The sequence below is a fragment of the Chelonoidis abingdonii genome, chromosome 3 (genome assembly GCF_003597395.2).
Source record: "Chelonoidis abingdonii isolate Lonesome George chromosome 3, CheloAbing_2.0, whole genome shotgun sequence".
NCBI lineage: Eukaryota > Metazoa > Chordata > Testudines > Testudinidae > Chelonoidis > Chelonoidis abingdonii.
In genome coordinates this window covers 145,071,614-145,096,438 of record NC_133771.1, presented here as the reverse complement: position 1 = coordinate 145,096,438, position 24,825 = coordinate 145,071,614, and the positions used below count along the sequence as shown (strand labels likewise).

The following is a 24,825-nucleotide window of genomic DNA, read 5'->3' as shown; positions in this document are numbered from 1 at the left end:
CTTTGAAAAATCCGGTTTCCTGATTGGTCCTCTTGTCAGGTGTTTGGTTCCCTTTGTTAACCCTTTACAGGTAAAAGAAACATTAACCCTTAGCTATCTGTTTATGACAACTTTGATTTATAATAGCGTGATAAACCATTTTCAATCATTTCAAATGAAGGGGGGTTTGCCTATAAGGAGATAAGAGGTATCCCCAGCTTGAAGGCTTGGAGGCGAGGGGGGAGGGGATTGTTTGATTTGTCAGGAACTGTATTTCCATTTTGTCATTGGCCTGGCTCTCTTGCTTAGTTTGTCCCTCTCTTATCTCATTATTCTGTCCGGCTTTGCATGTGCTGCATGGGTATAATGCATCCTCAGCTCAGTAAGGGAAGCTTTGAGCTGTGCATAGTACCATTACAATGTCAACATTCAGAAATATGGATGCTCCATGGGAATATGAGTGTTCTTGACAGATGTGGCTCTACTGGTATGGGGCTGAGGCAGATTTAATTCCAGTGCTTTCCTTGTCAGTCCCTCCTGAGCCAGGATCAGATGGCAGGGTCTGAAGGGGAGGTGCGAGGGGTGCAATGTTTTGAAGATTCCCACCGTTTTGAAAGTCAGCAGCAGCAGAAACAGGCTCATTTTCTCATTCACTGTGCAGGGAAGAGTGAAACAGGATCCTGTGCTGAGGTGGCCAACAGAATGGGGGTAAGTCATCTTGCAAAGAGGAAATAATGTGGGCATGAAATAAAGAGCTATTTCACAGGGTTACAGAAAACAAGTTATAAAAGAATACAAGAAAAAAAATAAATCCCTCCAGTGTCTCCATGGAGCTTCCTTATTTTGAATGTTGACTTTTTAAAAACACAGCTCTAGCCACACTGTAAAACTGGGGGTTTTCAAAAGAGTGGCTAGTGGATGTCACACTGCTAAGCTTTTGACAGTCAGTTTGAGAATACACCATTTGGCATTTTGATTTACTGTGACATAGGATTGGTCCTACTTTATTATTTCATAGTTCTCAGATACTCACAATAACACAGATGTACGCTTTGAATTTATTTTTTATTAGTTTCCGGTAGAAGTTATTATTTTCATGTATATTTTCTTTACTGGTGTCTCTCAAGGTAGGATTTTCAATTGGTGGCAAGCGATCAAAGACTTAGTTCCAAACTGAAAGACTTAATGTCCTGCATCCACCAGAACACCAGCATGACCGTGGTGAGTGAATACCGTGCTGTTGGAGGTGCACGGCAAAATTTTCAGAAGTGTCTTAGGAGCCTAAGTAACATTGACTTTCAACGGGACTTAAGTGTGGTCTCTGCAACGTTTTGCTGATATAGCTTTGTCAATTAAGAGTGTGAAAAAATTACATCCCCAACTGAGGTAGCTGTGCCACCAAAAGCCTTAGTGTAGACTCAGACTGGCCAAAAAGTCCTTTTGCCATTGCTTATTTTAGTCTAGCCTTGTTCTCAGATGAACCCTTTTGGCTGAAATTTTCCAGTAAAATTCATCCTGAGGCAGTCGTGGCATGAGAGATCTCAGCCCAAACAATTAAAGTTTGGAAAAGTTATAATCAACTGAAAATAAAGTTTTGTAATAGAAAGTGGTGGGCAGCATTAATAAAATGTGGTGCTACCAGCCTCGCCTATAAGTATTTTCAGGCTGATTTCCCTTTATTTTTTCATCCTGTGGTTTCCCATACTCTTGCCCATACACTCACAGTGCCCCTGATCATTCCTCACCCATGCGTACCATCTAAGTCTTCAGCTAAGCCTCTACCTCACTCAGTTATGTAGTTTACAGGTTCCCAAGTCCTATGCAATCTTCCTTTTTCTCCTGCCTACGCTGATACCCCAGGCTCTCTCTGTCTCCTCTTCCCCTCTCAACTGACAAGCTTCCTTTCCTGTGCAAATAGTGTGGTGAATGCTGCTGACATCAAGTGAAAGTGCTTTCTCATGCAGCTGCTAAGGCATCCAGTTGGAGAGTCAGTGCTTCCAGAGATTATGGGTCCCTCCAGGCGTGGCTCTATGTTTTTTACCACCCCAAGCATGCCAGTCAGGTAGCCTTTGGTTGCGTTTCTGCGGGAGGTCTGCTGGTCACATGGACTTGCCACCCCAGGCACGCGCTTGCTGCGCTGGTCCCTGGAACCGCCAGTGGGTCCATCCCTAGCCCCACATGGTGCCTTGTGAGCACCTGGGGCCTTAGCATCCTCAGAAATTCCATGCCCTTTGGTGTCCAAACATAAAAGACCCAGATAATGCCCTCTACTCTGTCCCATGGGACAGCTGTGAATGCTCTGGACTAGTGAGTATCCTCCTCCCAAATGCCTGACTCCTCCCCTGCAAGGTGGCTACTAGGGTTCCATACCACACAGTGTGGGAGAAGTAGGAGTGGTGCTGAAGGTCCAATGCTGACAGTTCCCTGCCTGACCAAGGTCTCAGTGGGGAGGAAACTGGATGGGTCCTTCTTCACCAACCCCCCAGTGCAACTGGTGATGCTCTGAGCTGAAATGTCTGTACTTCCTGAGAGAGTGAGGTGATTGCTGGGCTCTGCTCCATTTGAGGCACTGGGAGCCTAGTACAGAATTCTATAATGAGACAGACGCTGTGACAGAAACAGTACAAATTCAGCCTCTTTGAACTTGTATTGCTTTCTTCTGTGAGTTTGTACCATACAGCATTTTTCTTCCTATTTGTTGCTGTGTGGCTCAAACAACAGAGTTTAACCTATGGTTTTGGGGTGTTTTCGTTTCTATTGACTGCACTCTGCATATTTCCCTCACCTGCCTAATAACAAAGAGATCTTGGACCACTAGCGTTCTAGCCTTTTGCTGTTGATGTTGTGGTAGACTGTTTGGATGGAAGTCAGGCTAGGTTAAGAAACTGTGTAATTGACAATGTATTACTTTATATTCATTTGTGTCTCCTGTGTGTTTTTTCAAGGATAGAAGCAGCAGAATATTTTTTCTGTGTGCTTTATTTCTCTCTTCAGTGTACTGCATGCATTTTCTTACTTGTGACACTAAGGCAAGTCCACGTGTTTCTTCATAATTTCCATTTTATGTATGTAGTAGGCATGGAATCAAAACAAAATGCTGACACTCCATACAATATGTGACAGGCTGATATGAGCACTGATAGATCCATCATGAGACTCTTCATGCTACAGTCAAGTTCAAATATCTGTCTTGGATCATATATTTTAAAGCAGAAATAACTATAGAAATGTCTTGCCCTTTTAAGGCCCGTAGGCCCATGGTAAGAAATAAAAGCCCAGCTTCATTTATTATTCAGGCTGAGAATATGAGAAATTCCCAGGGCCCACATTTACAGTAGTGGCCAGTGATTTTGTGTGCCCAACTTTAGACACCTTAACCCTAAATTTCAGAGATGCCGAGCACCCATATCATCCATTAACTTCTCCTGGAGTGCCGAGAATTTGTGAAAATCAGAACCAAATTGGGCACTCAAAATCAGTGACCATTCCTTGGCGCAAATTTTCTTCCAGCCTTATCCCTTCCACAATCCCATTGCCAGAGTTTTACAGAATATTATATGGTCCTCATGAAATCAGCAGCCTGCTACCAACACAGATCATCAGCATTTCTGTGCCTGATGATCAGAGGGTTACTTGGGTTTACAGTTTGTGTGAAGGAAAAATATAATATGTGAACAGAAGAATTAACCATTACTTGCAGTATGGGAAGTACAAGATTGTTGTAGATATTTCATAGAGGTGGTTGGGGGAATTTTCCATTGAAATTATTTTTGATGGAACATTTTTCACTGGAAAACTTTGATTTTTGCCATACTCAGACAAAAAATCAATTTTTCTGATGGAACATTGAAATGTTTATTTCAGGTTGCTCTGAATCAAAATATTTCTATTTGTCAGACCAAACTGAAACTTTTAGTTTCAGACTAGTTTCATGTTAATCTGTATTTTCCTGAGCTCCTGAGGTGCATTATGGGATATATAATCCAGCTGGGAACTCCGTCCCACAGAGACGATCCGGTGTATGACATACATGAACAAATACAGCTTCCATGAGGCATCACAGCAACTCAGGGGACCACAGATCAATGTTAAACTGAAAGGAAACATTTCAATCCAGGAATGTCAAAACATTTCATATCAATCAGGGATGTCTAAATGAAACATTTCAACATTTCCAAAACAAAATTGTTCAGAACTTCCCTTCTGCTGAGGGGCAGAGTGGAGAAAGGAGGACATTTTCACTTTTTGACATGATTTCGGATGAAAACAAATTTTCAAACATTGAAATTTCCTGCGGGACAGAAATTCCAATTTGCAACTGACTCTAACATTTCATTTGTGTTGCTTTGCAATTTTTGACTAATGTACTTAGTAGATTGTCTTCAATAATGTGTACTTGTTGATAATTAAGCTAACTAGCTGAAGGTGGTTGTGCTGCTGAAATCGGCTGACACTCTAGATCTGCTTCATCCCAGATGTAAATCAATTGACTTCAATGGGATTAACACCAGGAGTGAATTTGGGTCAATATCTTATGCTAGTGTGTTCTGAGTTTTGGACAAAAACAGTCTATTTTTCTCTTTTAGGGAGGCTGCAATTAGGTATGTATAATAAAATAGTAACCACACCAGTCTTTCAGGATATGGATTAGAGTACAAGCCTCTGACAAAAAATGTGAGATCATTCCATCAGTTAAGTACAAAGACATAATAGGTGAGTGTGGGAGTGAAAGAAGTGGAGTTCCAGGGAGAATAAATAAATGAATGAATGAGTCAGTGAATGTAGATGAATTATGAAACAATGAGTGTGAGAATGAATAATTGGACAGGTGGGGAAGGAAGGAGGAGAGAGTGAAGAAATAGGAGGGAAAGTGGGATGGGAAAGGGAGGAGCAAGATAACAGGAACAAAGCAACCCAAAGGGAGAAAGTCAAAAGCCAACGCAGAGAAAACTGAAGAAAAAAAATCTAGGATGACTGCAGACAGAGCGGCAGCTAGTAAAAAATAGGGCTTCCTCAGTGAGTGTGAGAGAGGGTAGACAGGTGAGGGGGGAAAAAATGAGGACTTGAGGGGGAAGAGGGAGGGCAGGAGTGTGGGTGGGGACCAGAGGAATGTGAGGAGGGCAAGAGGGATAGGAAGAGACAAGCAGAAGGGAGAGGAAGAATGGCCATCTGTCTAAAGCACTGGCTCAGAGATCTGGGGTCTATACCTGGCTCTGCCGCTGACTTCAGTGAGCTCATGGGCAAATCACTTAGTTTCGCTGTGCCCTAGGTTGCCCGTTGTAAAGTGGGGACAATACCACAACAGTGTTCTAAAATCAGTCCATGAATGTTCCTGAGAGCCTCGGTTACTATTGTGATGGGGTCAGGAAGGTACCTACTGAGGCAGAAAACAATAAAATGGGAGAAAATTAGAGAGCAGTGAAATGACATTAAGAGGAAAAGGAGTGAGAAAAGTAGCAGGAAATTATGCAACCACTTTTTCTTCACACTTCACCACCCAGCAGCCTCCATGCTCAACTCCACCAAGCTGCACCACTCCAGAGGACCACTACCAAGCAGCACCAGCCCACAGCCATCTTATTTGACCTGAAACCCACAAAATGGTTGAAAAATTAACCCAGAACCAAACCTTTTACACGCAAAGCATGATGGGATATGATAGGTTAGGGGATGCTGTTTGGCTATTTTGTGGACCTTGGACTGAAATAATTAGAGAAACAAACTAGTTTAAAGGCATTCATTCACACCATATTCCTGTAATTTTCTAAGGATTATCCCATGCTATCCAAAGGCCTCCAAGATCTCTCTAATGTTATTTGCAGTGTTGTTATAATCATATCGGTACCAGAATATTAAAGAGACAAGGTAGGTGAGGTAATACCTTTCATCACCAGAAGCTGGTCCAATAAAAGATATTGCCTCACCCATGTTTAATGTTATGTTATGTTTGTTGGGGATATTAACATGTATAAATATTTGTATGAAATTATATTGAGAAATGAAAACAAATAGGAATTTAGCTTCATTTGCATGTAGGAGGTCAGGTTCCTATGTACCCATATGCTGATGAAAACTTGTCCATGAATTTTAGGATGTTTCAGGAATTTTACAAATGAATCTAGTTCTTCATAATAGTAACCTAAAAAAAAAGCAAATGCCTGTCCATGGAAAAAATCAGTATATCTAATCCCTTTTACTAATCCCTCTATTATATTTGTAATTGCATAACCATGTTGAATTTTTTAATACAGAAGAGGGCTATTTTCATTTACAAAAAAAACACAACCTTATTGTACCAATGGTTTTACTGACAATGTAATAAATCATTCCTTAAGAAGTAATATGTCTGTCTTCTAAATCATCTGAGGATAAAAATTATTTTCCCAACATGTTCAACAATCTTGTTTTTAATAGAGGCATTTGCTAAATGAACAGCGTTTCCTCAAATAATAAGGAAGGAAAAAAACCATGGAAAAATTAAAAAGCAAAACATCCTTTCCACTAATTTCTGTTGTACAGTAATTATCTACAGTGTCATCAGAATCAGCAGTGCCTAGCTTTATACTCAGGAAATTTTCTTTAGATGATGACTGGTGCTGAGAGGTTATTAAGTTGTATGATAGAAATAAAATTGGATTTTCAAACAGTGTACTCCATTGAAAGTTGCATTTGAAAATAATTTATTCCCATCAGGTTTCATTATTATGAAATAGTTTTACAACTTTAAATACAATTTCAATTTTCTGATGATTTATCATAAGTTTGTAATTTTAAGAAGAGAATAAAAAACAATAATTAGCAAGTCAGGAAATTTAAAGTTAACGTTAAAAGTATGGAAAAGCATAGGCAAAGTCACTTCCAACATCCTGTGCTCATTTTGTCTCACCTCCTGAAATCAGTTAAGATACGTGCACAAAACTGTGGTGTCTGACCTATCAACTATATAATATAGCTGCATTTACCACAGTAGGCTAGTAAGCATTTTTATTCCTATTTTACAGATAGGGAAAATGAGAAACAGGAAGCGTCGGTGACTGCGTGGCAGTCAGTGTGATTTAGTAGATTAGTCATTGGATCAAGGTGAAGTAATTTTCAATCCCTTGATTTTTAAAAAAAAAGTTTGATTTAAATCAGGCTGCGACATAAATCTAATTTGAAAATTTGTGTTATTGTTATTTTAGATTAAAACTTATAATGAACTAAATTATAAATTCCATTCCTGTTTTTGAAAGTGCCTCTTCTGGTAGGGTATCTTCTGTGAATTTTACAAAACTGCTATAGGCAAAACAAAGCATTGGAAATTAAGATCCAATTCTTATAGACATTTAAGCAAATATGTAACTTTATTCACATGAATAAAACCCATTAATTTCAGTGGACCTACTTGTACTTATGGATTTGAAGCATCGGGGCTACAATTGTATTTTTATTAAAACTTAGAGGCATAAAATCTTTGTCATTTCACAACAATACCACTTCACTAGCAATAAAAAGTTATTTAAATTTTCAGTACATTAACTAAATCATTGTGAACTCTTATACACATGGACCAACATTTGCAAAAATAGTAGCCTAAAGTTAGACTCCTACACTCCATGATTAAACACATAAAAATGGGATTTTTCAAAAGCATGTGAGTAATTTGAGAATAGAAATCCAACTGGCTTCAAACTGCAAACCCCTATGGAGAAACATAATGTAGAAGCATTTCAGCATTTTTTACTTGTGCAATATATCAGAAGCTGGTTTTGGCTGCAAATATAGTACAGACTATTTGCTGAGCAATTTTGTGTTTGAGTTTGTGATGTTCTCACAGTAAGGATGTTAATCAGGCCCTGAACGTGTCTCTTTCAGCATAGATGAGCATTTAAACTTCTTGGTAGAAAAATACAAAACCTGAAGTGTTGCTAACGATTAGGAAATTAGTTTTTAAAAAGTGCAAAACACCCACTTTATTAATTTAAGACTATAAAATGTGAAGAAAATAAAGAATTAGCAATGGAAAAAATCATGATATAAATAAAAAAATGTTTTTTTTTAAATCAGTATATTTATCCACCATACATTTGACTGAAATACAGGAGACCTGGTATCTAATACTGTATGTAATTCTGTTTTATAACATGAATGAGACTCTATTCATTGTTGTGGTCCTACTTTTGGAATCTTACGGTTTTGTGGCTTTACAGCTAGACTGTCTTAAACTAGATTAAGAATCTAAAACTATTGATTGTTGCTGAAACTGAAAAGACACACCATTGCCGCCTCCCATGCCTTATATGGCAGGTGGCCCTGAGATGACATTATAATCGCAGAATTTAGTATGGGAGCAGGGGAAGTTTTCAAGTATTACCTGTAAAATTGGGTGCCTGTGTCAATATTCAGGCTTGTAAGCACTGATGTCTGCATCTAACTTCAGGCACCTATGTTTAGAAAGTTGGGTCCATAGTGATTTCAGAGTTAGTGAAGGCTCTCAAAATGTAAGGCATTTCTCAAGCCAAACACATAAACATATGGTTTATGTATATTAAGGTCTCAGTTGCGCGACAGTTATGTCTGTTGGTAATAACTGATAAGAGTGATCTACTTGACTTCAATTAACTACCCCTTTGTATAAATATATAGCTGTGTTGTACAATCTAGCCATAAAGGTAGACTGATGTCATAAATGTCAAATTTTCAGATTCAAATTTCTCCCAGGATTGGATGGGGGTAAGTCATGGTGTTTCACTTCAGGTCTTTTCTAACGTATGGAGCAGGTGGAAAAATGGATCCAAATTTTTGCAAAAATTTCATCCTGTTATTGCACTGAAATTTCAAAATCTTTTTGCAAAATTTGCTACTGTAGATCATAGATTCAAGGTCAGATAGGACTGCTGAGATCATCTAGTCTGAGCTCAGGCCATAGAACTTCCCCAAAATAATTCCTAAATCATATATTTTACAAAACCATCCAGCCTTGATTTTAAAATTGTCAGTGATGGAGAATCCACCATGACCATTGTTAAATTGTTCCAATGGTTAGTTACTCATGCTGGTAAGTTTACACCTTATTTTTAGTCTGATTTTGTCAATCTCAACTCTGAGCCATTGGATCGTGTTATATGTTTCTCTGTGAAATTGAAAAGCCTGTTATTAAATACTTATTCCCTATGTAGATAATTATAGTCTGTAATCAAATCATCCTTTAATTTTCTCTTTGATAGGCTAAATAGAATCATAGAAGATTAGGGTTGGAAGGGACCTCAGAAGGTCATCTAGTCCATCCCCCTGCTCAAAGCAGGACCAATCCCCAGACAGATTTTTACCTCAGTTCCCTAAATGGCCCCCTCAAGGTTTGAGCTCATAATCCTGGGTTTAGCAGACCAATGCTCAAATCACTGAGCTATCCCTCCTCCCAGTAGATGAAGCTCTTTGAGTTTTTATCTGTAGAAGGCATTTTTCTAATCCTTTAATCATTCTCATGGCTCTTCTCTGAACCCTCTCAAATTTATCAACAGCCTTCTTGAAATATGGCCAGCAGAAATGGACATGGTATTCTAGTAGTGGTCTGCACTAGTGCCAAGTATAGAGGTAAAAAACCTCTCTACTCCTACAATTCCCCTGTTGATGCATCCCAGGATCACATTAGCTCTTTTGGCCATAGTGTCACACTGAGGGTGCACGTTCAATTTATTATCCATCACAACTTCCAAATCTCTTTTGAGTCACTGCTTCCCAGGATAGATTCCCCCATCCTATCAGTATGGCCTACATTCTTTGTTCCTAGACATATACATTTACATTTAACTGTATTAAAACTGATATTGTTTGCGTGCACCTGGTTTACCAAGACATCCAAATTGCTCTGAATCAGTGACCTGTCCTCCTCACTATTTACCACTCCCCCAATTTTCGTATCATCTTCAAACTTTTATAAGCGATGACCGTGATAATGCATTGGTTACTAGTTGGGTGAGGCAAACTGATTAAGATAAAATACGAACTGAACCTTTACTCAGAATTAGAAACGAGCCCAACCCAACCTTTTATTATTATTATTATTATTTATTATTTATTTTTAAGACTGAAAACACTGGCAAGTTTTTCTTTTTAATGCAATTATACTTCGTAGTTCCAGGTGAAACCAGAAATGCAAGTGTCAGGATACAATGAGAAAAGCTGCTGTTCTTCTGGCTAAGATGTAAATACTAGAATTGTGAAGTACCAGAAATCTCACAAGGAAGTCTCTCTTCACATGAAAGTTCCTTCATAACTTTGTAGTCCAAAGGACTATGAATAATTCAGCTAGGAATGCAAACATTGGGCTGGTTACCCTAATTGAATTGTTTAAGGTTCACCTATTTTTAGATGCAACATGCTCTGCTGACTTAGGTTGCATCCATTTTAAAGTGTAACAGATTTTATCCTGCAAAATCCCACAAGTCTCACCACAAGGATCAGACACTGTTAAGTTCATGGTGTCAAGCTGTCTGGAGTGATTCACAATCATGAGTGCCAGCTTGAGGGGCAGATTGTCAGAAAGCAGAGCAAAACCCCAAACTGGCTGTATGTTCTGTAATTAGATTTTCCCAGCGCAGTAACACGTATGAAGTCCTAAAGTGCTATCGCAGTCTACTATATGTGCTCTTACTTTCTGGAGAAGGTCAGGATCTCATGAAGGACCAAGAAGTCCAGGTTGATTTTTCTGCTTTTAATCTTTAAGGAACTTCATAAAATAAATGTTTTGTGGATGATGCATCTTCAGCCATATAGTCACTTCTTGAGGTAAATGTACAACTTGGTTTGAATCTCTATCACCTTGACTAAAAGATACAGTAGCTGAGCCACTTGGTTGGAGTTATGCTGTGCTATGGCTAGCTCACACGTGCTTGTCTACGCTTGAAATGCTACAGTGGCACAGTTGCAGTGCTTGAGTATAGACACTACCTGCACCGAAAAGAGGAGTTCTCCTGTAGCTGTAATATAGCCACCTCCCTGAGAGCTGGTAGCTAGGTTGATGGAAGAATTTTTCCAGCAACCTAGCACTGTGTACACCGGAAGATAGGTTAACTAAACTATGTTGCTCAGGCGTATGGCTTTCTTACACTCCTGAATGACGTAGCTGGGTCAACCTGACTTTTTAGTATAGACCAGACCACCAAGTGCCTGCAGGAATGTTGCACGTTTTTCATTTGTGTTCTTAATTTTCTCAAGCTTTCACCCTATTTACTTCAGACCAGTTCCCCAGTCTGTCCAGATCATTTTGAATTTTAATCCTATCCTCCAAAGTACTTGCAATCCCTCCCAGCTTGGTATTGTCTGCAAACTTTATTAAGTGTATTGATGAAGATATTGAACAGAACCAGATCCAGAACTGATCCCTGTGGGACCATATTCGTTATGTACTTCCAGCAGGACTGTGAACCACTGAGAACTACTCTCTGGGAATGGTTTTCCAACCAGTTTTACATCCACCTTATAGTAGCTCCATTTAGGTTGCATTTCCCTAGTTTGTTTATGAGAAGGTCATGCAAGACAGAATCAGAAGCTTTACTCAAGTCAAGATATACCATGTCTACCTCTTCCCTCCACCCACAAGGCTTGTTACCCTGTCAAAGAAAGCTATCAGGTTGGTTTGATATGATTTGTTCTTGACAAATCCATGCTGACTTTTACTTATCACCCTATTATTTTCTAGATGTTTGAAAATTGATTGCTTAATTATTTGCTCTTTTATCTTTCAGGGTACAAAAGTTAAGCTGACTGGTCTGTAATTCCCTGGGTTGTCCTTATTTCCTGATAAGGTGGTCTGTCGTAGACCCCTACCATGATATCACCTCTGTTTTTCACTCCTTTTATCCTTACCCAGAGACTTTCAACCAGTCTGTCTTCTATTTCCATCTCAAGCTCAGTCCAAGTGTATACATTTATGCAACTTTAACTCAGATTGAACACATTTTTATGTGGCAACTGTATAAAAAACAGTGAAAGCAAATGTACTGTGGTTTTTGTTTGTCTGTTGTGATTTGTTTATGGGTAGGGGTTGAGAAATGCTAGATGGTCCCAGAATAGCAAGTTTCAGCCCAGACAATTTTTAAAAGGCAACTAATTCTTAACTAAGACATAGCAGTCAGATGTGTCTCTAAAAGTCCTTAACTGTCCTGTGTTTGAACTAAGTCTGAATTATTAATCCTCTTGGGAACAGACGGGACATTGAAGACTTTTTAAAATTGTATTCCAAATCCAATATTCCTGAAAGAGGCCATAAAGTAATGGTGTAGTCTAAAGCTTGTAATTTTATCATTCAGAGTTGTAGTTAAAAGAACATTGTGTTTTTAAGTTAGGCATTCCTCTACCTTTGCACTTGTCCTCCTTTGAGTGCTGACAGGTCATACTAATGGAGCTTCTGGAACAACTCCAGATCTTTCACAAACAGATAAGAAGGAAATTTAAAAATTGCTAGGGATATAATCCTCTGCCTGAGTCACTGGATCCTGTCCAGTATGAGATGGCTACTCTGTAGTGAATCAGTGTATGGGAGACTCATTGTCTTGTTCCCTGTAGCTGGGTGGTCACCTGCTCCTGCCTGGAAAGGCTTAAAGCAGCCCAGGAGAAAAGCTGGCCTGATGGGGAAAGCAGCCACAGCTGTAGCCAGTGCAATCAGGGCCCCGCTGGCCCTTATAAGAGGGCGGTGGGCCAGAAGCACAGACAGTCTCCTCTAGCTGTAGAGGGAGGTGGGCCTGGCTGTTGGGGAGCTAGAGAATGTACCTGGGGTGGAACAGGGCACGGGGAAGGCCAAGGGAGCTGGGGAGCCCTGGCCTGGAAACCTCCCTGGCTGTGGCCTAGGATAAGGCCAAACAGATACTGGGGTTGCAAGGGACAGCCCAAGGCTAGGTGGAGGCAGCAGGTCCAAACCCAACCTTGCCTGTGTTGAGTGGCTTATACTGCAGTCTGTCCCAGGGAGTGGGGGCTAGTTGGTGACTGGTAGTAGCCTATGACTGAAGTGAGGTGGGGATAGGGGGTGGGGGTTCCCTGGGGAGACCCTAAAAGTGAGGGGTTACTGCCAGGGAAGCACCCCAGATAACAGGGCACTGGAGTCTAGGGAGGGACGAGTGGGCCCAGCGTCAGTGGGACACCAGCCTGCAGAGGGTGCTCCAAGGCTGGAAAACGAGCTAATTCCCAAGACACCAGCAGGAGGTGCCGCAGGGGTGAGTCCCACACGTCTACGTTCCCCCTGAGGAAACATTGTTCTTGTAAAATTCTTCATCAGTTTACATTAAAAAGTTGTCGCACGTGCTGTCATTCTGAAGGATACTTTGTTCTTCTGCCCAAATTAGTATACAACACATAGCTATGCACCAAATGTCTGTCATTGGTAGGGATGGACAAATAGGCTGCTGTTCAGATTCAGGGGGCAGTCCTATTGAAAAATCACATTATTTGGAAATTGGGAAAACTACTGTAGAAATAACAAGAGGATGCACAAGTATGTGTCATGATGCTCAGTGGAGTGAGGGAACAGGAGCAAGAACCGAAGAAGCAGAGAGGAGAACTGTGCTTTAAAAATTATGATTGTGCTAGTGGTGACAGAAGGGGGGCTGGGAGATGCATAGCAGGTTGGGCACTGGGTAGAAACAGTAATTAAGAAGAAACTGAAAATAAAACTAGTTTTTCACACTTTCTTAGTGGTGGCCATGCATATTGCACATACCAATGCTACTTGCATCCCTCCATTCCCCTCACAAATTCCCTGTGTGTCACCCCCTCTGTCTTGCCACGCTCCCTGTGTTCATTCCCATTCTCCCGCCATTCCAGGGGCTACAGGCATCCCCTTGCTCCCCCTACGACCCCATAGTAGGATCGTCCAATTTCTGCATTGCCAGGCGCTCTGTATGACTCCCCATTCTCTTGCATGTCAGGGGCTCTGTGTGTGCCTCCTCCTTCCCCCATACCAGGGTCCTCCATCCAAACACAGAAAGTCCATCAAATTAAATACAGCCTTGCAAACATGGCCATTAATTTACTGAAAATCCAAAAGGAGGAGATTGCATTTTTGTGGGGTGAGGTTGGGGAGAAATTAGCTACTGGACAATGATACCGACCAGACTGGAATGGGGATGAGACAGCATGCCTTCGTAATCCTGAATGTACTCTCTGAGGGAACCCTAGCAGTAGGGTGTGCCAGGGAAGGCTTTACAATCTAACTGTGCTAAAACGGGTCAGTAATGTACTGCAGGAGTGTTACTCTTGAGCTCAGTAAATTCAGGGATTCAATGGATAAGGTGTATGGGCTTAGAAAAGTTGCTCTGGGACTAGATATTTCATAGAAATTACTTGTTTATGTCTTTCTTTGTTGAGCAAGGAGAGGAGACTATGTGGCCTCTCTTCTGTCAGTGCCAGGAAAAGTTACCTACTCTGCTAGGATTTTTGTTGTTTCTGCTGCATGGTAGTGGACTCACATAGGTACTAATGTGGCAAAGATTCCCATTGTTTTTTTCATCACTATTCTGCACACTGAGGTTCTGCATTCTGCATTGTTCACTGGGCTCATTCATTGCTGGTGCATCTGTCCCCTTACCTTCTGCTTTCCCCAAATGCCGCTCCTCTCTCTCATACATTTCCCTGCATTATGATACACAGGACTATTGAAATTCCTTAGCTAAACATACAAAGATGCAGAATGTCTCACTGTGACACTGACGGCCTGGTCAACTTGTGTGTGACCCATAATAACTTAACCAGAGGCTCTGAAGTCAATCAAAACAATCTTCTTGTATCTGAGTTTCAAACAAATGTACTAGACTCGAATCTTTAACATGTTTGCTTGTATTGTTAGAGAATCAGCAGTATATGCTAATTCTATTTGTCTGTGTTTACCTATATTTTATTCAGAGTTTAACAATGTGATCTAATTAGCTTGTAGTTGCTAAAATCCTGTTCCTGTCTTTTATTGATTCATTTAATGATTCATTACTGTATTCTATTGACGCAAAGATCAAAGCTGTAAAATACCATAGGAATTAATATTATTTACATTGTCTAAAGCTTAATTCTCTGTGCCTTGATAGTTTGATTAATTGCCATATGTTAATAAACACAGTTGTATTAATGAACACAACTACTTATCTGTGTATGTATAGGAAATAGAAGATTAGCTTCAAAGCAACAATATATTTTACCTATTCTTCATCTGAGGAAGGCCCTGCTCTGACAGTTGTTGTCAAGAGGCTATCTGCTTGCTAGACAAATATAAAGAAAGCTTTGGGCCTGACCCTTTTTGTCTCAGATCTTCCTGAACTTTGACAGGGAAAGTCTAAGCCACAATATTGAGGTCTTCAGGTTTACTCTGGATTCATCATGGAATTGTCATAGAAGGATTTGAACAAACTGCAACCTAGAGTGCCATCTCTGCTATGAAACTAACCTAAGACTTTACGCACATTTGTATGTATACAGACATTCCCTGGGTTACGCAAACCCTACTTACGCAAATCCGAATTTACGGAAAAAGTTCCGTAAGCTAAAAAGTTTTTTTTTTTTTTTTATATATATAATGGTCAGGTATACGTTCCCAACTTACACAAGATTCGAGTTCCGCAAGGCGTTCCTTGCATAAGTTGTGGAGCATCTGTACTGATCTCTTAACTATGTATAACTTTCTTTTTTTTCTTTTAATAATATATCTTGGGTTTAGTTAATAAGGATTGGCTGTAAGCTTGTATTTGGGTGAGATCTGAAATATTCATTGACCTGGTGGGCAAAGTGTCTGGTGTTTTGGGATTGGTAGAACTTCAAGTATGATGAATAAGGTTTTCAGTAATCTCTCGCTATATTAGACTTGGCTGTCCGGATGGGAGCCAAAGGCTGGATTACTTAAAGAGGACTGTGTTTTGGCGTCTTGGTAGCCAGTGTGATAATTACAGAAGCTGTTTGGCTACTGACTTGTTGATTCTAATTATAAAATAAACCACCAGTTTTGGGGATTGTCTGCCTATTCCTTGCAGTTTGCCCTGAGTAAGCATTCTCAGGGTGGCCCCTCAAGGCACCACTGTCACACTCATTTAAAACAAGGATACAGTATTGCTGCAAAGATGGAGAACCAGATTCAGCTGTGGTATAAGCAGATGCAACTTCCATTTTAATCAGTAGGGTTTACATTTGCTTATAGCAGGGCTGAGTTTCACTTTTAGCTAGTGTCAGAAACTATCTCAGGTTGAGTCTGAAAAATTACTCGCAAAGCAGCTGTGATAACAACAGCCTCAGCAAAAATTCTTTCTGGATTTTCTTTGCAAACAAGACATAGACATAGCTACTGGAACTGGTTTGATGTGGTTTTCATTATATACAGGGTTTGTAGTTTGTTTCAATGGCTCTCAGTACCGTCCCCCGCCCCCCCTAAAAATTGTTCCAGCACCTTTAGACATAGAAGACTGCACTATATCTGTTACAGGGATGACTTGGCTTAAATATGCTGTGCTGTCACCGAGTGGTATTCTCATAAACATGGTGGGATTCTAGAACATCCATGAGTTTTGCAATAACAGCCATGGGGGGATGGCTTAGTGCTCCCTATTTGACTTGGTCCACTGAGCTCTGGCGTAGAACTTGCATTTGCTCAATTGAGCAGATCCATATAAATGGCGTGGAATTCCATTGTGAACTTATGGTTTATAGCTAATAGTCAGTTGCATGAAGCTAACTTAGATTATGGATGGCTGCTGGCCTAGATAAAGTGGTGAAATAGCCACAGGTACTGTGGAAATATTCTCTCACAGCATCAGGTTTACTGGATGGCACAAGTTACCTCAGAACTGAGGGGGTGAGTGACTGAGTCTGGATTACTGACCGTCATTACCTGCTGAGGCCAATCTGAACTGGCCCATTGCTCCCCTCTTCCACATGACAGCAGAAAAAGGCAAACTTGAGTGGCAGCTGTAGTATGCTCCACCCCCTCTATCAAACCCAGGGCTGGGAGGCTTGCTGCAGATGCAGTGTTGACACATCCACAGAGACCAAACTTTCCAGCATTGTAGACTTCATAGGAGGTATTCCAGAGGTGGGAGTGGGAAACAGCCATTTGCTGAGAAGTGCTTCTGCAGTGAGCCAACACAGTTCCTGCTGGAAATCAGCTCAGCAATTAATGTTTGTCCAAGTATTACTTCCCTGTCAAATTTCTTATCTACTCATTAGACAGGGAAGGAAAGCCGATGGCAGAATGGCTGGTCTACGTGAGACAGAGAAAACCAGGGTCTCCAGAGATGGAGTGTCATTTCCCTGTGTGCACTGCTGGGCTACCAGACTGCCCCACTTATTCCCCTTCTACGGGGTCTAAAACCTCTCTCCCTTGAGGGAAGGGTGTAGTGGAAAATATGTGCGACATCTTTGCAGAGTTTCAAACATACCTTCTTCACTTCTGTGCTTTTTCTTCAAGAGGGGGACAATCTGGCCAAAAGTATACTATGCAAAATCTTGAGGGATATACATATCCACCATACTTTTAAGTGACAGCACTGCATGGCTCTCTAGGCACTTGCACTGGTAGGTAAGTAATTGTGACACTGATATTGCAACGGATGCTGTATCTTCAGTGAACCAAGGCTTTTATGATTGACTGTTTGTAGAATCTAGCATTCTCTGGGCAATCAACCCTACAAATTCTGTCTTCTGATTAAACTTTGTAGACCCACCAGTTTTGATAACAGACACTGAGGTAGAATACTGAGATCTATTATGGCTAGCCATATCAATCAGTCCAATTTAATTTCCTCAGGGGATATGGATCATGCCTGGGATGATGGATTTTCTTGAAGATCTGAAAAGAATGCTTTGAGAGAACATCTGAAGGGCTTATAGAGAACAGGCTGTTATCCATACTGATGAATGTTTCCTTTCATCAAAAATTAAGGTCTCATTAGTAGTCCTTGTAGCAGCTGATGATGATAGATGCTTCCGACAGACGATCTTTTTTTTTAGATTTACTTGGAGATACTGTCTGCTCTGATTGTGAGTTGGCTGTTTTCAATTGAAAGACTCATTGGCAAAAATGTGGGTTACAGTTTTTTAATAGGATGTATTATCACGGCCCGTCTTATACCACTGCATTCACTGATGAGTCAGTGGTTGCAATTAAAAATGATATTTTAAAATGATGGTCTCATGCCATCCAATCTTCTTTCATAATTCAGAGGGATTCAGATCCGGGGTTTTGGCTCAGATCATTACAGAGCTCTAATATTTTATAGAGTTTAGCACAGCTGGTAAGATATTTCCTGTTGTAAACATTGCACAGAAAGTTTCTGCTCAAGGGATCTGGGGCAAAAATCAGTACTTGGTCCTGCTAGTGATGGCAGGGGGCTGGACTCAATGACCTTTTGAGGTCCCTTCCAGTTCTAGGAGATTGGTATAGCTCCAATTATTATATTTTTATTATTATTATTATAATTATTATATTTTTTCAAGCTAGTTTGAAAAAACAATTCATTTGTGAAGAAGTAAGTAGCTGCTTCAGACCAGTGTTTCCTCTTCCAGATCAAACAACATTTCATTTATAACCTACTTGGTGTGGGTGTCAAGCTATTTACACTGCTGCTTAATGTGAGAAATTGGATATATGCTAAGAAAATCTGATTCACTCTAAATTGCTTATGTTAAAATTGATTAGATGAAAACTCCATTTATAATGAAGAATTTCCAAAGTTTTACCATTTTGCAGTGGTGTGTTTCTCTTAGCTAATTGATTGTGAATCTCCATTTCAGATATAAGAAAGTTATTGTTTTTGTTATGTTTTTGCCAGAAACAATTTAACACCTGCCCTATTGCTTTTTGTTTGCCCTGTGATTTATACACAGATTTAATCTGCTTGTTAACGCACATCCTGAAAGTCAGCCGCATGTTGCTGCTCTTATTCAGATGTATAAAGTGCTCAGAAAATAACTGTGCTTCCAAGCATAGATGAGAATGAAAGATGACATGCCTGGAAGATTTGGAGATGAAGTCCAGGTTGTGCAAAATGCAATTTTGGTTAGAGAGCCAAATATTTAAACTGCTCAAAGCCCAGTGTGGCCAACTCTTGTGACTTTATCATGAGTTTTGTCGTATTTGGTGTCTTTCTTGATCTCTCAGCTCCTTGAGTCATTTAATTAGGTGAGATTTTACTGTCATTCCAAAAAATAATTTTTTGACACTGATGCATAGAAGTTTAAAAATGTGAAAGGGTCAGAAACCAGAAGTTAGGTGATATTAACCCAATATTTATTATTTTTAAAATATCGCATGATTTGAAAATAGGATGACCAGATGCCCTGACATTAGGGACTTTGTCTTACATAGAATCCTATTATCTCTCTCCCCTCCTCACCCATCCTGATTTTTTGCCTTTGCTATCTTGCTCTCTATTTGAAAACAATCTTATGATTTTGGGGGGCCTGATTCATGACTTTCAATTTGTTTTGGGTTGTCAGTACTGAAAGCCCAAGAATGTGTCCTAGGGCAGGCATTCTCTACTAAGACTGGTGGGTGAGGGAGATAAGAAAACCAGCACTACTGACAGCCTAAGGGCTTGTCTACACTGGCACTTTACAGCACTGCAACTTTCTCACTCAGGGGCATGAAAAAACACCCCCCTGAAAGCAGCAAGTTTCAGCGCTATAAAGTGTCAGTGTAGACAGTGCAGCAGCACTGGGAGCCTCGCCCCTCATGGAGGTAATTTTTTAGAGCACTGGGAGAGATCTCTCCCATCACTGGTGCCACGACCACACAAGCCACGTTAAAGTGCTACTGCATCAGCGCTTTAGCGTTGCCAGTGTAGACTAGCCCGAAGTCTGTGTTTAACTTACTGTAACCTTTGTAACTCCTCAGGCTGCAGTAGCATGCTGTGTGTGGGTATACATCTCTATGTATGAGGAATGACAAGTGGATCCAGATTGAGCTCCTTCATGTCTATACAGGTTTCACGGATCCTGCCTTTCATTCTACACGCACACACGTAGCTTCTTCGGTGTCCAGGGCCTTCCATGCTTGGGTGTGTGTATTTGTGTGTTGAAGCGAAGAACCTCCACAGAACATAACCATGGAGCAAATGATCTTACCATAAGATATTTCACTGTATTTGGCATCAGCAGATTAAACTGAAATTTAAAATTTGTAAAAAGACTCTATAAATATCCAAGAGACTTCTTCAGTTTCCTGAATTTTGTCTGACACTTAGCTGGTTGTTTGTCAAAAGTGTATAGATTCCTTAGTCTTATTCAGATTTTGATTGGAAGTTTTTAAGTTGCTTTTTTCTGTGTTCCTTAGTGGGTTGGCTTATCTTCTTTAGAAATGCATTTTTCATACATGAGACAAGTTTTTTCCACTAACTCTTACACATTTTGCAAAGGTCCACATACTTGTAAGTTGGTACATAAACAAAAATAATAACAAGAGTTTTTAGCTTGGGCATGTAATATTAGTCAGTGTTTTTTGTTGTGAACTTTAAAAATGTTAATATTATAATTCATAACCTGTATGGTTTAAGACATGAAACTTTATAACTTAAATTGTTTTTGCAAGAGCAATACTGGAAAAGCAACATGACATAAGGAAGCCCAATAATCAGTCTGCTCCCCTCCCCAACATACTCTTTAAGAGTAAGTGCAAAGTCATGTCTCCAATAGAGTACATGTCTGTGTGCTGCACGGAGCAGGAGCTGGCAGTTGTGCATTGTCAGAACTCTATGCAGCTATAACAGGAGACAAAATAGGTAAACAATAGTAATGTGTTGAGATGCCACCTGCTCTTGTTTATTTGGGATATTTGGTAGGTTGAGCCTATGCTCACTGAACTCATCAATAAGCACAGGATCAGGCCTAAAAGAATAGAGCAGTAACACTGTTCAAAATAAAATTTGCAGACTGCTTTAAAAGCTATGATATGTCTAACTGATGTCAGCTAATACTTTGGTTACTGGAATGCTTAACTGTTACACGTCCCTGTTTGTTGCTTGTTGCATGTACCTTCCATTCTTTTGGACAATGATTAATTATTGTGTCCTTATTGAACTCCTAGGTGCAGAAGTGCTGTATATGAATATGACTGCTTATAATGAAGGTCGCCTTCAATCATCATTCTGGATTGTTGATAAACAGCATGTATACATTGGAAGTGCCAGCTTAGACTGGAGGTCATTGGGAGAGGTAATTTTACTGATAAATGAAAACTCAGATATACTTTATACTTTTAATGTAGATCTAAACCAAAGAAAACCATAGTAGAAAAATATATCTTGCTTATTATTTTTAAATATATAACTTTCTATGAGGGTAAGAATAAATAGGTACAATATTGTGCCTATTTTGCCTATATGGAAGACTGTCTGTCTTGCTGTAAGTCATACTTCTTTCCACAGTGAAACCTGCCATTAACAGTCACTTAAGGGTGTCATAGGTATAATTCCCAAATCTGAACCTTAGCGTCCAAAATCTGGGTACCAGCATGAATCCTCTAAGCTTAAACACCAGCTTAGAACCTGTAGCACTGCCACCAACCAGGAATTCCAGTGCCTGGTACACTCTGGTCCCCCCAAAACCTTGCCTGGAGATCCCCAAGACCCAGACCCTCTGGATCTCAACACAAGGAAAGAAAACCCTTTCCCCCCACCGTTGCCTCTCTCAAGCTTCCCCTCCCTGGGTTACCCTGGAAGATTACTGTGCTTTAAACTCCTTGAATCACAAAACAGAGAGGACAATTCACCTTCCCCCCCTCCTTCTCTCTCCCCCTCCCAGACTTTCCCTGAGACAGACAGTAATCCTGGCACAGAGAGAAATTAGCCTTTCTCTCCCCCTTCCCTCCTTTCTCCCCACCAATTCCCTGGTGAGTGGCAAGACTCCCTTCCCTGGAGTCTTATACTAGATAACCAAAAGATCAATTAGATTCTAAAAAAAAGAGGAAAACTTTAATAAAGAAAAAAAGCATAAAAATTGTCTCTATAATCAAGATGAAATATTACAGGGTCTTTTAGCTTATAGAAAATGGATAAACAGCCTTATCCAGAAAAAATACAATTTAAAATATTTCCAGCAAACTACACACTTGCAAATACAGAAAAACAATGTAAAAGCCTATATTGTCTTTCTACCTTTGTACTTACAAATGGAAACAGAAGATTAGAGACCAGGAGATAGTGTGGTCACCCCAGACCCAGAGAGACAATACAGACCCAAGAACAAAGACCCAACAACAAAACTTCCTCCACCCAGATTTGAAAGTATTTTGTTTCCTGATTGGTCCTCTGGTAGGTGTTTGGTTCCCTGTTTGTTAACCTCTTTCCAGGTGAAAGAGACATTAACCTTAGCTATCTGTTTTATGACAAAGGGCAGCAGTTCGTCTAGAAGAGGAGTAACTAACCACAAGCACATTTAAATCATACTGGAAATCTTGGAGTTACGTTGTATCAAGCCTGCAGTCCTTACTCAGATAAAACTCCCACTGATTTCAGTGATGAATGTGACTAAGGAAAAGAGTGCAGGCAACAGGCTCATTCATAAAAGTTGGAAGATCAGCCATTGGGATCCATAATGGAAGCTCTGCTGTAACATTTCGAGCATAGAACCAGTTTTGTTCGTTTCTCAAGTCTGCAAGTAGATAAAGTAAAACTGAAATTGGGAAATTCATTCCCAGATAGTGAATCTGATCCCTGAAAAAAATCAGTGTATGGAGTTCCTGATGATTTCAGTGAAGATTACATGCACAGAGGAATTATAGCATGAGACCAGAGTTTGTATGTGTGTTAGAGCGAACAATACAAAGCTTATAAAATCAGCACCTCTTCATCAAAATATCAGTGCTGTGAACTCCCTAATTTGGGAGACTCTTTTTTAAAAATTATTTTCAAGAAGCAACAAGTTATACACATAGCCAATCTGTGTTCGAAGGTATCTGTACTAAACAGTTTTATAGTCCACTGTTAATGCACCTTTTTTTAGTAGTTGTCTGACTTAATCATAAAAAGGTGGTAACATTTTTTCTGTGTTAGTTGTTTTATTATGCAAATTTCCTCTGTGTCAAGAATAGCAAAATGCCAATATTGATTGATTGTGTACCTTTGCCTTCTATTGGTGGAACCAGAATTGCTCAACTGTCGTGATTGGTCCTGTACTTTTAAAAAGCTAATATAGATTTTCCTTCAGCTCAATTTTTGAAGGAGAAATAGTTAAGGACATTGAGTTAATTGGTAATTGGGACATATTACAACCTGGTTTACCAAAGGTAGAATCATGCCAAACCAACCTATCTCCTTCTTGAGAAGGTGACAGATTATTAGACAAAGGAAATGAGTAGATCTAATTTACCTCGATTCAGTAAGGCTTTGACACGGTTCCACATGGGGAATTATTAGCTAAATTGGAAAAGATGGGGAATCAATATGAAAATTGAAGGTGGATAAGGAACTGGTTAAAGGGGAGACTATGGGTCGTACTGAAGGGTGAACTGTCAGGCTGGAAAGGAGATTACTAGTGGAGTTCCTCAAGGATCAGTTTTGGACCAGTCTTATTTAACCTTTTTATTACTGACCTTGGCACAAAAAGCGGAATGTGCTAATAAAGTTTGCGGATGGACACAAACCTGGGAGGCATTGCTGAACACAGAGAAGGACGGGTATATACAGGAAGATCTGATGACCTTGTAAACTGGAGTAAATAGTAATAGGATAAATTTAATAAGTGAAAAGTGCAAGGTCATGCACTTAGGATTAATAATAAGAATTTTATTATTAAATTGGGGAACATGAGTTGGAAGAACAGAGGAGGAGAACGACCTTGGAGTATTGGTTGATCACAGGATGACTATGAGCCGCCAATGTGATATGGCCGTTAAAAAGCTAATCGGTTTTAGGATGCATCAGGCGAGGTATTTCAGCAAAGATAAGGAGGTGTTAGTACCCATTATATAAGGCGTGGTGAGACCTCATTTGGAATACTGTGTGCAGTTCTGGTCTCCCATGTTTAAAGCAGGATGAATTCAAACTGGACAGTTTCAGAGACGGGCTACTAGGATGATCCGAGGAATGGAAAACCTGTCTTATGAAAGGAGACTCAGAGCTTGGCTTGTTTAGCCTAACCAAAAGAAAGTTGAGGGGGATATGCTTGCTTTTTATAAATATATCAGAGAGATTAATATTAGGGAGGGAGAGGAATTATTTAAGCTTAGTACCAATGTAGACACAAGAACAAATGGGTATAAACTGGACACTAGGAAGTTTAAACATTGAAATTAGATGAAGGTTTCTAACCATTAGAGGAGTGAAGTTCTGGAACAGCCTTCCCAAGGGGAGTAGTGGGGGCAAAAGACATATCTGGCTTTTACAGATTAAACTTGATAAGTTTACGGAGGGATGGTATGATGGGATAGCTTAATTTGGCAACTGATCTTTGATTATCAAGCAGTAAGTATGCCCAGTGGTCTGTGATGGGCTGTTGGATGGATGGGATCTGAGTACTACAGAGAATTCTTTCCTGGGTGCTGGCTGGTGAGTCTTGCCACATGCTCAGGTTTAGCTGATCGCCATATTTGGGTCGGGAAGGAATTTTCCTCTGGGGCGATTGGCAGAGGCCCTGGAGGTTTTCGCCTTCCTCTGCAGCGTGGGCATGGGTCACTTGCTGGTGGATTCTCTGCAGCTTGAGGTCTCTCGCCAACCACAATTTGAAGACTTCAATAACTCAGACGTAGGTTAGGAGCTTGTTATAGAAGTGGATGGGTAGGATTCTGTGGCCTGCTTTGTGCAGGAGGTCAGACTAGATGATCATATTGGTCCCTTCTGACCTTAAAGTCTATAAGAGATAGGGGACTGTGCTTTTGGAGCTAGGTGGTCTGAATTTGTCCCCACT

The 24,825-nt window shown here is 40.2% G+C and overlaps 1 protein-coding gene across 1 annotated transcript in view; it reads left to right on the top strand.

Annotated features, from left to right (window-relative positions):
• Window positions 1-24,825, top strand: part of PLD5 (phospholipase D family member 5) — a 247,274-nt gene that overhangs the window by 147,648 nt on the left and 74,801 nt on the right. The window contains exon 5 of the mRNA XM_032803236.2: window positions 21,008-21,135. Within this exon, the coding sequence (XP_032659127.1) occupies window positions 21,008-21,135 (128 nt within the window). The remainder of the gene's footprint in view (window positions 1-21,007; window positions 21,136-24,825) is intronic.